This window comes from Emys orbicularis, chromosome 13 (assembly GCF_028017835.1).
Source record: "Emys orbicularis isolate rEmyOrb1 chromosome 13, rEmyOrb1.hap1, whole genome shotgun sequence".
Taxonomy (NCBI): Eukaryota; Metazoa; Chordata; order Testudines; family Emydidae; genus Emys; species Emys orbicularis.
Window position 1 is genome coordinate 35,391,385 of NC_088695.1, and position 14,323 is coordinate 35,405,707.

General features: G+C 45.1%; 1 protein-coding gene across 1 annotated transcript in view; it reads right to left on the reverse strand.

The window, feature by feature from the left end:
* Positions 1-2,523: 2,523 nt before the first annotated feature.
* UNK (unk zinc finger) overlaps positions 2,524-14,323 on the reverse strand; it is a 55,059-nt gene continuing 43,259 nt past the window's right edge. Inside the window, exons 10-16 of the mRNA XM_065415709.1 lie at positions 13,404-13,469; positions 12,624-12,798; positions 11,239-11,340; positions 9,555-9,743; positions 5,060-5,241; positions 4,035-4,292; positions 2,524-3,647 (exon numbers count right to left, since the gene is read on the reverse strand). Coding sequence (XP_065271781.1) covers positions 3,492-3,647; positions 4,035-4,292; positions 5,060-5,241; positions 9,555-9,743; positions 11,239-11,340; positions 12,624-12,798; positions 13,404-13,469 — 1,128 coding nt within the window. The 3' untranslated portion in view covers positions 2,524-3,491. The remainder of the gene's footprint in view (positions 3,648-4,034; positions 4,293-5,059; positions 5,242-9,554; positions 9,744-11,238; positions 11,341-12,623; positions 12,799-13,403; positions 13,470-14,323) is intronic.

The following is a 14,323-nucleotide window of genomic DNA, read 5'->3' on the forward strand; positions in this document are numbered from 1 at the left end:
AGCTTCAGAGCTTATAAATATTACAGACCTGATTCAAGAGTTTATTTCCTATTATTTTTCCATTAGTTACCAAAACAGTTTAGTAAATTTCATTTTCATTGGGTTTTTCCTTCCCCCTTTTTTTGTGGTTTTTCATTTGTTTTTAAAAAAGAATGTTCATACATTTTAACAAATGATCTTTCCTTAAGATCAAACTGAGGCAGGTTTGCAGGCCTTTGAGACCAGTCCCACCTCATGGCACAGACATTCAAAGGCTATAACCAAACAACATAGCCACAATAGTCACCCAGCATTATCGCTCCATACAAAAAAAATTAAAAAATTGATGCTAGTTGCAATAAAATACACATGGAAAAAAGCATTTTTACCAAAAACAAGTTAATGGGGGGGAGGGGGAGGAGGGAACAACTACACAGAGCTGCACTTAGAGATCATCTGGGAATGCATATTAATCCCTTCCCTGCAGAGGAAGGATGGAATCATGGAAGCAAATCTAATTATTTCCTTGCATTAAATACGAAATACTTTGAAAGTCTCTGGTAACAGTTTAATTGTTCCTATTAACAACCATGGGCTGCTGGGGTTTCCGGTGCACTTCCAGGGTGGGGAAGGTGGGCAAACTAGCCCCAAACACCCAGAACCAGGAGTCACTGATGGGATTAAAGATCCAATCCTGCAGTTTTTAATGCAGGTAAAACTCCCAGACATGGAGGTTACTGTCCTTTCAGACAGAACGGATACTTTTCAATGTGTGTTATAGTGTCTAGAGGCTGCCTGCAGTAGGTGCATTAAAAAATGCTTAAGAAAGAAAGAGAGACTCTGATGGGAGTTTTGCCGCTGCAGATGCTGCAGGATTGAGCCACAAATGGGTAATAATAAAACAGTGTCAAACTCAGGCCTCAGATACGCACACACTGTGAGCCGTGCATTTGTACCTGAGAGCGGAGTTTGCCCCATTAACGTCAGCCTGTTTGCAGTGTCTGTTCAGAGCTGAGAGACCCAGGGCCTGCCCGCCCCACCCGGCGAAAGAGAATACAAACGAATTAATGACCTGGTTGGCCAGTTGGTTGGGAACCCAGCAGGTTATTGCCTCCCCCTGAAATCAGAAGTCAATTTACACTTAGGAAATGGTTGTAGAAAAGCTCAGCTACTAGACAGGGTCCTGGCCAGTGGCATTTTGTTTTTTCCTGGAGGGAAACAATGAACTTGAACATTTGTTGCTGGTGTAGGGCTAATCTGGAGGTTCCCCCCTCTCTCCTTCCTCACCATACTAACCGAGGAGTAAACTGCAATGCCAGCCCAAGTGAACAAGTAGAAGGTAGCATGAGCTCCCCTGCTGATGGTGCTGGGAGGTAAAGATCTATGGTGCTCACAGCAGGTCAGATCCCCTAGAAGGATCCAGCCAGACTTTGCAGAAAGCTACATGTCCAAGAGATGAACCTGCACAGCAGGAGGTGGGAGAATGAGAGAGAGCCCAAGGACACCGGAAGATTTTCCTTGCAACAAGGAAAAGGAATGTCTTGGAAAAGGAAGTATGTTCATGGGACCCGAGTTCCTCCTTTCCCTTCTGTCCCCATTACCAGAAGGAGATTGAGTTTGGTGGCACCATATCTTTCCTGTTACACTCCCCAGGTCCAGCTGCTGTCTGCTAGACACCTGCAGGTTAGACTCTATTGCTAACTCCACCAAGTCACCAGGAATGTTTGTACACAATGGTTGGTGGTTTGAGGATTTTCAATGTCCAGTTGAAATTAAAGTTCTTTTCCTTTCTCAACTGACATGGTATCTCGTCCCAGTAACTGTATAATTACCCTGTGGAACTCTCTGCCACTGGACATTACTGAGCAAACTAGCTTTAGTAAAGTTTCGAATCAGTGTTATGTATGTGAATAAGAACAGTATCTGCAGTTACACTTGCTAAGTTTAAAAGTCACAAGTGTTATCAAATATCATGCTTCAGGGCATAAAGCGGTCAGCTGTGATCAGGAAGAAATAACTTACACCTGTCTCTGCAGCCTCTGGCATTGGCCACTGTTCAAGGCTGGAATAGATGGAGCAGTGATTTGCTCCATGATGGAAATTATTTTGTTGCCACCGGCATAATGCTGTGTCAACAGCATGAGTACTAGTGGCACCTGTAGCAAGAGTGCAGCTGGGGAACAGCAGACGGAGCATGTATCATTGTCCTGCGAACTGCCTGCCTGTTTGGGCTGAACACCCCAATAGTGACACAGAAATAAGTGGGTTGGTGTGGATACCTCTGTTTACCATGGCACAGCAATGGCTCTGCCCATGGAAGGAGAACCCCTCACAGAGATCGTCTGAGAATTCATTACTGAAAGTGCTAAATATTAACCAGATGCACTGGCAGAGAAAAATTACAAACTTCCTGGGTTCTGATCCCTGCCTCAGAACCCAGGAGCAGCTCAGGCTTCACCTTGTTGGAGAATAACAGAGTTTTTATTTTTTGTTTGGGTATAGCAAATTAGATATTTTATTTTATTTTTATTAATTGCATAGAGGGAGAGCACAGAGCTGTGGGAACCCTGTTATCCTTGAGGCAGTGACACAGGAAATATCTGGCCAGTTCAAGTAGGGTCATCACCTCACAGCTCATCTCCCAACCTGACATTCTCACTCACCAACTGGAATCTCTTCCACATGCATCAGCAATTACGAAGCAAGTCCCCAGACTACCATCCGACCTGAAGCTGAAATACATCTCGACAAGACGCCACCAGGGGGAGAGACGGAACCTGTGGTTCCACCTTCCTTCTATGGATTAGCCTTAGCTTGCCGTCTGGGCAGTATTTCTAAGGACTCTCAAACCCAGGACCCCCAAGCATACCTACAATGTACACTAGCCACTGGCCTGGCCTGGCCTGAGTTGCTTTAAATTCAGTATTTTTTCCCTTTTCTTGTTTTCTTACAAATATACAAATTGTGTAAAAAAAACTTCTAAAAAGTGAACTTTGTTGTTTAAATGGACAGGCAAAGTTCTTGTGTATTCAGAGATCAGCAAGCATCTGAGCGAGCAAAGCTCTAACCCAGCAGACACCCAACAGGGCTTCTGTCAGTGGGGATGGCTTTAACAAGCTGGGTCGGTAAAAGAGTAAAGGTTTGAAGACATGATCAAGCAATGGGAATTCATCTCCTTCCTCCGCCATGAGTCCAACCCTCACTCTGGAAAGCACCTGGAGGCCCCTCTCCCCAACTCCAAAACTCCCAAAATAGTCAAAAATTTGTTATATCCTAAATAGAAAAGAGGAAAAACACAGACTCTTCGCAAATGGCCCTTTGCGCTGTATTAAAAACAGCTCTCAAAGTTCCTAAACGGTTAGAATTAGTGGGGAGTGGGAGAGGGGCAGTTTAGATGGGGGATGTAAAATATTAAAAAGTGCTCTGCAACTAATTTTTGTTTTTTATATATATATATATATATAAAGTTAAAAAGTTCTATGTGATATGAGAAACCAAGTGTCCTTGAAGGGTCACGATTGGAGAGTGTGTGGCCTGTTGGGATGGCAGATGGGGCATTCGCCCTCCTCGGCACACATTTCACACAGCACGGCATGTTGGCACTGTAACACCACCCGGTTCTCCTCCTGACACTTAAGACATTTCACTGATTGCATCTGAAATACTGCCTGCAAGAGAGGACAAACCAAAACACAATCATCACCAACCTGCACACGGTGGAGTATATTCCCATCAGCTTTGTGAAGTGAAAGTGAGGCAGCACAGGCTGGTGTATTGAGAGCTGGGTTCCTGGGTACTTTTAGGTTCTATTCCCTGACCTACTTAGATTTAAAATTGTACTCTAGCTATAGCCCTGGTCTCTGTAGCTGTAGAGACCAGGGCTACAGCATTTGTTTAATCTGATTATAACTCAATTTGAGTATATTCACTCAGGCTGAGCAAAAAAGTTGCTAACTTCTGTTTTGGCTGGATAGACAAGGCCTTAGATCTCTACAGACCAATTGGAAAGTAAGAGGTAAGCGAAATGCTCCCACCCCAAGGTCCCTCATGCTCACCTTGTCAACTCTCTCCAGGTTGGCGCGCAGCTGTTTCTGTAGGGTGTACAGTGTGGAGAGTGAGAGGGTCTCTAGATCAGAGAATGAGCGCAGGAGCTGCGGGTCCTGGCCAGCATGGATCCTCTCCAGCTCCTCCTGGAGTTTCTTCACTTGCAGCTCCAGGGCTTCCCTCTGCTCCCGGGCCAGCTCACATTCCATGTTGGCTGTGCTGGCACGATCGTTCGCTTCCTCTGCTTCCTTCTTCCAAGCATCACATGCCTGCAAGTCCGAGCAAAAAGAGTCAGTATAAACCCTCTGCCAGCATCCGAGACTAGCTGAGACTCCCTTTTACTTATCTACCTATTTAGATTCACACCAATTTACCAACATGAAATTTACACCCCCTTAAAGTCAGTGGGCCAGATTCCGAGGTGGTGTGTGCGCTGGCATAACTTGAATGCTGAGAGACCAAAGGAGAGGTGTAGCAAAAAAAAGTGGCTAACTGAAGGATGTAAGAAAGTGCAAGTTAAATCATTGCTACTCTCTGCAGTAACTAAGGCCTTGGCTACATGGGAAAGTTACACTGGTTTAATTAAGGTGTGATTTTACACCAATTTAATTAAACTGCTGTGAGCCTCTGTATGGAGATTCTTATTTCGGTTTAAAAGTGGCTGCTTTCAGTTTAGCTTAAACGGATTCCTAATTGACTATGCTAAAATGAAATAAACTTGCTTTAAACTGAAATACGAAGTGTCCACACAGACTTTTGTGCCACTTTAACTAAATCAGTTTAAGATGGCGCCTTTTGTTAAACTGGTGCAACTTTAGTGTGTAGACAAGGCCTTATACCATTCCAGCTCCTAAGCACATGAAGTACACCAGCTCTCATTCCCTTACTCATTGGTAAGTGGGTGTAAAGAGGTCTAAGGGATTCTGGCTCTAAGAGGGTCTGAATTACATCACCTTACATCATCTCTATGTTTGAAACGCCTCTTTGGCTATGCCTTGACATCCCGTTGCCACATCCCCTGCAAATTGCACTGTACCTGTTTGGCTTGTTTCCAGGACTCCTCCCACTGCTTAATTGTGCTGTTGGCTTCATCCAGTTCTTGTCGCAGTCTCGTCAGCTCAGCAGCACCTGGACCTGACAGAAACGCAGGTGAGGTACTGGGCGAAAAACTCCCAGAAGCAATGTGCTCCCATATGCTGCTGTTCATCCCATTTAAACCTGTTTCACGAGGAGACAGAGAGGGTTATGTCACAGGTGTCGGAGGTTTCCCCACTTGTTCCCTGCCCCTGTGAAATCCAGGGCTCACAGTGAATGTTTAGGAGGCAGAGGATTGTTTTAGGAACCAGTTCACTCCTTCAGGAGATAGTCATCCATTTGGGGACAGCAATGCTCACATACTGAAGGTCTCACACTTTTAGGTAGCTGAGTGTGTAGTTGGGAACTGACGTCTCCTGCCGCCAGACAGAAGCTCCCCTTGAATGTGGCTCTGTCTACACAGGCTCTAAAGGGGAGTTTTTCAATCAAGTTAGCTTACCCCAACTGAAATCCCCCCGTTTGCACCTGTGACAGACAGTTTAACTTCCTCAAGATCATGTCAGCTTGCCATGCAGTAGCCTAGTTAGCCTTACGCTAGCTCAGCAGTTCTCAAACTTCATTGCACCGCGACCCCCTTCTGACAATAAAAACTACTACATGACCCCCAGAGGGGGGAACTGAAGCCTGAGCCTGCCCGAGCCCCACTGCCCTGGGCCTGTAACCTGAGCCCCGCCACCCAAGGCTGAAGCTGAAGCCTGAGCTCCGCTGCCCAGGGCTGAAGCTATCAGGTTTGGGCTTGTGCTCCGAGCAGTGGGGCTTGGGCCCTGATGGTGGGGCTCGGATTTGGGCCCCGGGCTCCAGTAAGTCTAATGCCAACCCTGGTGACCCCATTAAAATGGGGTCATTGGGCATCTCAACCCACAGTTTGAGAACCGCTGCGCTACCTTAACTGCAAACACCCACTTTGTTTGCCTGTGTAGACAAAGTCAGGTGTGACTTCTTCAGATTCCACAGTAAGCAAATTAGTGCCACGCATGCCATCTTCGAGCACTAAGAGGGCAGTGATCTAGCTATAGCCACATTCCTGCCTAGCATATTCAAATCCATTTCCCCTCTCACAGTAGGACTCAGGGCCTTGGGTGACACAGTGGAAGGAAATATATGATAAACAAGGCCGCACATTGGTCATGGAATCCAGGATTTGTGTCTTGCCAATAAAAAAGTCTCCGTTTTTACTCAGAATGAACCTCTGCAGCCCTCATCCAGGGCAGAATCAACAAGAAGCTACGGTATGACTGGTGCACACACAGCAGAGAGCTCTGGGTACTCAGGCCTTGTCTGCTAACCAGCTTGCACCAGTTTAATGAAAGGGTTGTTTAAAAGTGATGTAGTTTAGAAGTGATTTAGTGGCAAATCCCTGTGTGGACACTCTTAAATCAATTTAAACCTGGCTTATATAGATTTATCTTAATTCAATTTCTAACTGCATTAAGCAGAATTGATATAAGTCAGGTTTAAATCAATGTAAGAGTGTCCATACAGGGGTCTGCACCAGTTTAACTCAAACTAATTTAAAGACCAAATTTAAGATAAACCAGTGCATACAGACCAGATGCAGAGAGCATCTCAGTCAGAAGCAGCACTCAAGAACCAAGAAGCTGGTTACCTTTGCTGGGCATCTCAAACCCAGTGGCAGAAACTGGTTAGTTTGGGGTCTCTACTGCTTCTTTCACGGCTTGTCTACACTAGAATGTTGTACCACTTTAACTAAATTATAAAAGTAACACAACGCCCTAGTGCACATGCAATTATAATGGTGGAAAGGTGCCTTAAACTGGTATCGCTCATTCCTGTATGGGAAGGGGAATAAACTATACCGGTGTCAGGCACTTTTATAGCAGTATAACTGCATCCACACTAGAGGTGGTATAATTATTTTGGCAAAAAAAAATAAATCCCACCACAACCGACATAGTTATGCCGGTTCAAAAACTGTCCCTGGCTTCCCACAGCTCCCATCTCCTGCCTCTAGGGAGGGAATGTCTGTCCATTTGCCCTCCTGCTGGTAAAGCAAAAGGATCGGCAGTGGGGGAAAGGGAGCCCTACAGAAGTTTAATGCTTTATTTTTATGACTGTTCTAGATTTCTTGAAAGGGAATTTGGCAATGATTAGGTTGCTGGTGTGCTGATACCACAGCCTATCATGCTGACCAGGAAGTCTGATTGTTTCCTTGTACTCCCCTGCCTGTCTGGCTCCATCTGTTGTCTCTTGGCTTGGACTGTAAGCTCCCTGGGGCAGAGACCATCTTTTCTGTGTTTGTACAGCAGCTAGCACTCTGGGTCCATGACTAGGGCTCTTAGGCCCTACAGTAATACAATACAAATAATAACTATTCACACTAGGCATTCTATCTCGGCTGCATTCAATGAGCTGTATGGACAAGTCCGACATTCTAAACCGGTAAGTTACTATGTCAAAAAACCTTAGCAAAAGCTGAAAAGACTCAAATTATCCCCACTCCTCTACTGTGTTCTAAGATGTATTTTGCTTTTAAAAAAAATTCAGATCACTAAATGCATTTTGCAATTTTATTCCACTTATTTGATTCTGCACTCTGTGTGGTGCACTCTGTGTGGTTAGATGAATACAAGCTATTCAACACTTTTCTGCTGAAATAAAAATTATAGCTTTATTAAAATAATGTTTTCTGTTACGTTTCCCTTTTCTTACTGAAATTGTGACTTTTCCCATGATAAAAACCAGCTGTAATTAAACACCATTGCCTTCTGATAGGTCTTTTCTCATTAATGTCATTGTATAAGCCAGTGGTCCCCAATGCGGTGCCTGCGGGCGCCATGGCGCCCGCCGGGGCATCTATGTGCACCCAAGTACTGGCCGGCGGACAAGCATCCGCCGACATGCCGCCAAAAAACGACATCATCAAGAGGCGTCGCCACTGAAATGCCGCTGATTTTCGGCAGCATTTCAGCAATGATGCCTCTTGATGATGCTACTTTGGCGGCATTTCGGCAGCGACGCTGCTTGACGTTGCCGCTTCTCAGCGGCATTTCGGCAGATGCTTGTCCACCGGCCACGGTCCTCGGTGGCTCGTCGTTCGGCGCCCGCCACCCGGAAAAGGTTGGGGACCACTGGTATAAGCCGTTCAAGCAAGACCAAAAAGGCTTGTTCTGAACAAGCAAAGAATGTGATTGCAAGATATAAGACACAGCGTTGTTAGATGCATGAAGCAACAGATTAGCAAAGCATTTAGCTGAGATTTAGCATTGAAAATTAAAAAATCTCCCAAGTTTGATAAGTGCTCTCACTATTGTCTAAAGGAAGCCCTGTTGTCTGTTGTTGTCAGACACATTGATAACAAAAGAGTCACTATAACATTCAGCCAATCAAATGATTTGATTTCTTGAAATATCTGTGGGTTCTTAACAGATCCTGCTCCCCCATTCTGCCTGTGTTGTGCCGCTCACAGCCCTCAGTGTAGGGGGCACACCTTTGGGAGTGGAGGTAGGGATGGAAGGGAATGTGGCTGGAGCACTGCTGCACTCGGCTGAGCCCAGGTTATAGAATGGCAAAGTGAAGGGAACTGCAGCTGGGCATATTAATGGGCAGCAAGTTTAAAACAAATATAAGGAAGTTCTTCTTCACACAGCGCACAGTCAACTTGTGGAACTCCTTGCCAGAGGAGATTGTGAAGGCTAGGACTATAACAGGGTTTAAAAAAGAACTGGATAACTTCATGGAGGTTAAGTCCATTAATGGCTATTAGCCAGGATGGGTAAGGAAGGGTGTCCCTAGTCTCTGTTTGTCAGAGGGTGGTGATGGACGACAGGAGAGAGATCACTTGATCATTGCCTTTTAGGTTCACTCCCCCTGGGGCACCTGGCATTGGCCACTGTCGGTAGACAGGATACTGGGATGGATGGACCTTTGGTCTGACCCAGTACGGCCATTCTTATGTTCTTATATTCTACAGTATGCTTGAGGATGCTCTTAATTACTCCAAGGGCCAGTCCAGCCCCCATTTGTTCTCAAGAACTGAAGGCGGCCTAAAACCATCTTCCTTTCTCCACCTCAGCTCTGTTGCGCTGAGGATTTAAGCTATAATCACTCATCCTAAGCTCTGAGCAGAAAGAGATGCAGTCTATTTGTTTGAGCACAAGATGGGGAGCAGGAACTCCCAAGTTCTCACCTCAGCAAGTCATCATTAGCGCTATGTGAACTTGGGCAAGTCACTTAACCTTTCTTCTTCAATTTCTCTATCTGAGAATGGGGATATTTGCTCCCTCTAACACAGAAGTGCTGTGAAGATTCATTAATTACATGTTGGTAAAGCAGCTTGCAGTATTGTTGTTATTATGGGAAGGAGAGGTATAAATGGCAACACTGAAATAAGACATTCAAATTAAAGTTAACTTAAAAGAAAATACTTACATGGTATAGACACGTATGTACATGTAACACACACACTGTGCATTTACCTAATGATCCATGAGAAGCTGATGTCCCCAAGAATGTGTTTTCTGATTGGCTTAAGTGTCCCTGGGGCTGATGGAGGAAATGCGATGATAGGCTGACCGGTGGAGAAGGAGAGGCAGAGTGAAAAGAGGCGGAACTTCCAAGGGACCCAGGGATATTTACAGGAGCAGAACTTTGCAGCAAACTCCCACCTGGACAAAGAACACACAAAGAGGATGGGAATGTATGATCATGAAGTATGGGCCAGAGCACAGCACAGGAGTTTACAACAGCAGATGTTAGCTTCCCTCTGCTTATCAAAAAGGGGAGCCCTGGGAAGTCCCACCATTTCCCTTCTACATTACACAGCTCTCAACCTTCAGAAGGGGCACTGCGGCCAGCATCCTTCTGGCCAAGTAGGACCAGATGTGACTCCCTTCAGAGTACGCCAAGACTGCTGGTCAACTGGCCAAAGCAGAGAGAGGGACTCCCTCCAGACCCTGAATGCGCTCCCCCTGCAGAGTTCACAGTCCCTGCCAGCCTACGGAAGACCATTTGTTTTCGATATCAAGTGAGCAGCTTTGGAATGAAGATTCACTTGCAAAATTTGCTCTTCCTTTTTTTAATACCAATAAACTACCGGCAGTCACCAGAAAGAGGATCACATCACCACTCAGTCAATCTAAAATGAGCAACTGGCTTCAGCTGTACTTGAAAGCTTGCATCTAATGGTAACAGAGTCAAGCTCCACTACACCAGAGAGCAGTCTCCTCCTGCTGCACAGATAGCTCCAAAGAGTTTTCTCCCCACCCCCTTTCCATTCTGTACTGATATATCCCAGCTTAAAAGGCAATGGTTAACACCCAGACCTAAAGGAAGTGACAGAAAGATCACAATTCCTCTATTCCATGCTTCTTGTCTCTCTAGGCCAACAAGGCTGAGCTGTGGCAGGAATGGGGCCCTCAGAGCACACAGAATCTGGATGTTGAATCAGTATGTTGATCCTTTGAGGGGGATCGGATCTAAAATTGTCCACAGAATGGAGTTTGGTTTCTCAGGTAAGGTTCTGACCAGTAGCTGCATAGGCAAATAAAAGCCATTATGGAGCGAGCATTAGGTTATACAGAAGAACCTGTTTCACTGAGTATGGGAATGGTGGCAGCTAGTCACCAATGCTCTCTGCAAAGAGTCCTGAGATCTATAACTTTCAAGCCACTAGAGACAGGCAAAATGGATCTCGGTTCAAATGTCACATACAGAAGATGAGACATACATTTTATGCTTTGATATAAGGCCATACACTATCAAATGATCCTGTGACAGTAGAACAGTATTGCCAGGTCACTGGGTTCCCTGTGACTTTTCCTCAAATTTTCCTCAGGAGATGTGAGTTGCTATATTTTCAGCTGTTTTTATAGCTACCAGACACATTTTAGATGGTCGGTGTTTACAGACCAAGACAAACAAAACATGCTCATCTCAGAAACATTCCTAGGCCACTGGCAAGAACTCATCTCTGCTAGCCATGGAGAGTGATCTTTTGCTCTCAGGACTCTCACGGGTTGCCTGAGTTAGTTAAAATTGTTGCTTCCAACCAATAAATCTTTTTTGAGGCTGGTTTTAGAGCTTTGTGGGCTGGTTCAGCCTAGCTGATCTGGCAACACTGCTTGGCAGACGATCACAGAAAGCTCTGTTGCTTTCATGTACCTATCATGATGCCACTCGTGTGGGGCACCGTGCTGCTGTCAAATGTCTTCTCCAGGGCAGCCACTCCGAATTCGTTCAGGTCCAGGTCATCCAAGGCAGATTCTGCCGGATACAGAGGTACCAATTACGTTACAAAGGACCAACAACTTCAAGAGATAGTGTGGCCCAAAGAGCCTACATACTGCAACAGCCATTGCTGTCTACTGGACAGTGTACTCAGCCCTTTTCTCGATCCTGTGCAGTTGCTATTAAATGATTCGTTGTGAGTGTAATAGGCAGCTTTTCATATTGGTTTCCGTTGCCTGACCTGATTCCCCAAGATTTTATATCAGCTCGTTCCCAACAGTTACATGAAAATAGACATACAAATCTGAAATAATAGCAATCCTCACAGATATCCCCCATAGTGATGTTCTGGTTCTGTCCGTACTATGCGACAACACCTACCCATGTTCTGTCTGGTTATGGCTAGTGCTGTATCACCAATGTACTGAGGAGAGGCCTAGAAATGGACTAGAAGCAGCAGGCAGATTGCAAATCAGGTCTGAGGTTCAAAGACAGTATAAGGTGAAGAAAGCTTACACAGTGCCTGCCCAATGCTATATCTAATCATTTCATTAAAATATACCTCATCACAGACCTACAGATATACATATACTTATATACATACATATATATATGTTCCCCCGGGCCTGTTTATTTGTATTAACTACTTTTATTGTTGTAATTAATTTACATCAGAAATGCTGGCTCATGAAAGAGGATATAAAGAACCTGACTGGCAGAACAGCAGTGACTCCCCTATGGGAGCCCCTTGCTCTACTCTTCTAGGGACTTTGTCCTACACTTGGACCTCTGGATGGGGAGAGATCAGCATACAGCTGACCAGCCCCTCCTGTTAAAATCCGCAAAGGGAAAATAAAGAAGTTGTAGCTGTGGAGACTGTCACTGATTTTCTGCTCTACACAGTGTATACCCCAAGTCTGACAAACCCACGCACTCTCTCAGGAACAGATGTTATTCATATAGAGTGAAAATCACCCCTGTGCAGAGGGCCAGCTTACGATCTATGCACCATCAAACCTCACTTAAGCACTATTTTGAAGGCCCAAGTTGCACTTAAGGAGTGCATAGCCCTGGTGCTGATCCTCTGTGCAGGGGTGAATGTCATCCATAATGACCTGCAGAAAAGATCTGCCGAGCCATAGTCATAGAAACCCTAGAATCGCAGGGAGGTGCCAACACTACCAGGGAAGTGTGGGATAAGAAACTAGAGCACACGGTAACATCCCTCAGCCTCATGGCTGCAACATGTTATTCCAATTCTCATGCCTGAAGGCCCCTCCTGAGAGCCCCGCTCCATGTAAATAAACAAGCAGTGTTACCTATAACAGACTCCACTGTGTCACTGGTAGGGTAGAAAGGAAGGGCATTGGCGTTCATGCCTGGGATGCTGCTGGTGCCAGCTGGGCTTGGTGGTGTTGCTGCCAGACTGGAGGTGATACTGGAAGAGATGCTGGAAGTCAAAGGGCTGCCCACTGGAAGAATCCCCAGTATGTCCTGAAACAAGAAGGGGGAGGTAAGAAATTAAACATATCCACAAAAGAATCACTTCAATAACATGCAGAGATATGGCATCAGCCAAGGCACATTGGTGAACGTGTTCTTTGCTGCTCCCATTCAGACAGATGGTTACTGCCACCAGTGTGGGGGCGGGGAAAGAGGGGGAGATTAACTGTTTGTGTTTCATTTCTACAGGTTTGTTTCTTTTCAGTCTTACAAAGATCCTTCAGGCCTCACTGAAACAAACTCACATGACCCACAGGTAGTATACAATCAGGGGTCTGGGTCACTCACTCAGCAAACACATTTCCTGGAAACTGACAGGAAACCCTCTTTACAGGGACCCTTTCTCTGCCACAGTCCAGAACTGTGAATCTACCCTGAACTCACGCAGGCCTTGGCCTTCACACACAAATCTCCAAAAACCCCTGGAGGGTCCTCCCTTCTCCAAAGATCATTTCTGACCTAGAGTGCCCCGACTTTGTCTGTCCTGTCACTGGCTTCCTGCCGATTCATTTGGCTCCACAGATCTGGCTAGCATTCTCATTTGAGGTGGGGTGAGCTCCAAGCAAGGTCTCAGAGCTCTGTTGGCATTACCGTACCTGTTTGGGCTGTAACAGAGGCTGCTCCTGGGTCCTGTATTCCAGTGAATGGGATTTTATTTTCGCCTGCTGCAGTAAATAAACAGAACAAAAGATAAGCAGGGGGATTAACAGCTAAATTGGAAATGGCTGACTGATGGCTTTTGGAGAGGCCATGAGGAACATGGACAGCCCCCACCCCTTCTATTAGGCTGTCCTGGATGCTTTAGAATCCAAAAAGCGGAGCTGGGTGTTTAACAAATGGGGAATCCCCCTGAATCGCTCGCCCTCTTGATACACGGACATTCTGCTCAGTTATTTATGGATCTATTGCAATTATGTTTGCATTTAACTGAATTACCCCTTCATTAACATTAATAACTTCTTAAGAATACAAGACCAAGTATGGATTCCTTTCCATTGCCCATAGTCTCTGCCATTCTCCAATAAAATTGGTAGGAAGCACATTACATTTTTATTTACTTTCAGAATTATTTATTTTTGACAAGATGCTTTACTGTTTATTTTGCTACTTCTCCAGACAAGGTCCCAACCAGGATTACCTAGTTTAAAAAGGAGAGGGAAAAGAAGTGACATCAATTTCCCCATCTGCAAAATGGGGATAATGATACTGAGCTCCTTTGTGAAACGCTTTGAGATCTACTGATGAAAAGAGCTAGGGATTATTATTACTACTACAAAGGGATGTAAAAAAGATGGGGTAGAGATGAGCCAGATGCTCCTACTTTCATTTCCCATTAACAAAAACAATAAAGGCACATGTAATGAAATTAAAAAGCAACCAAAAAAACAGACTCAAAGAAATCATTTTTTTAACCTGTGGAACTCAATGCCATTATAGATGCCACTGAGCCAAGAGCTTAGTGGGATTCCAAAACAGAGTGGATATCTATATGGAAAAATATATATCCACAGTTCCA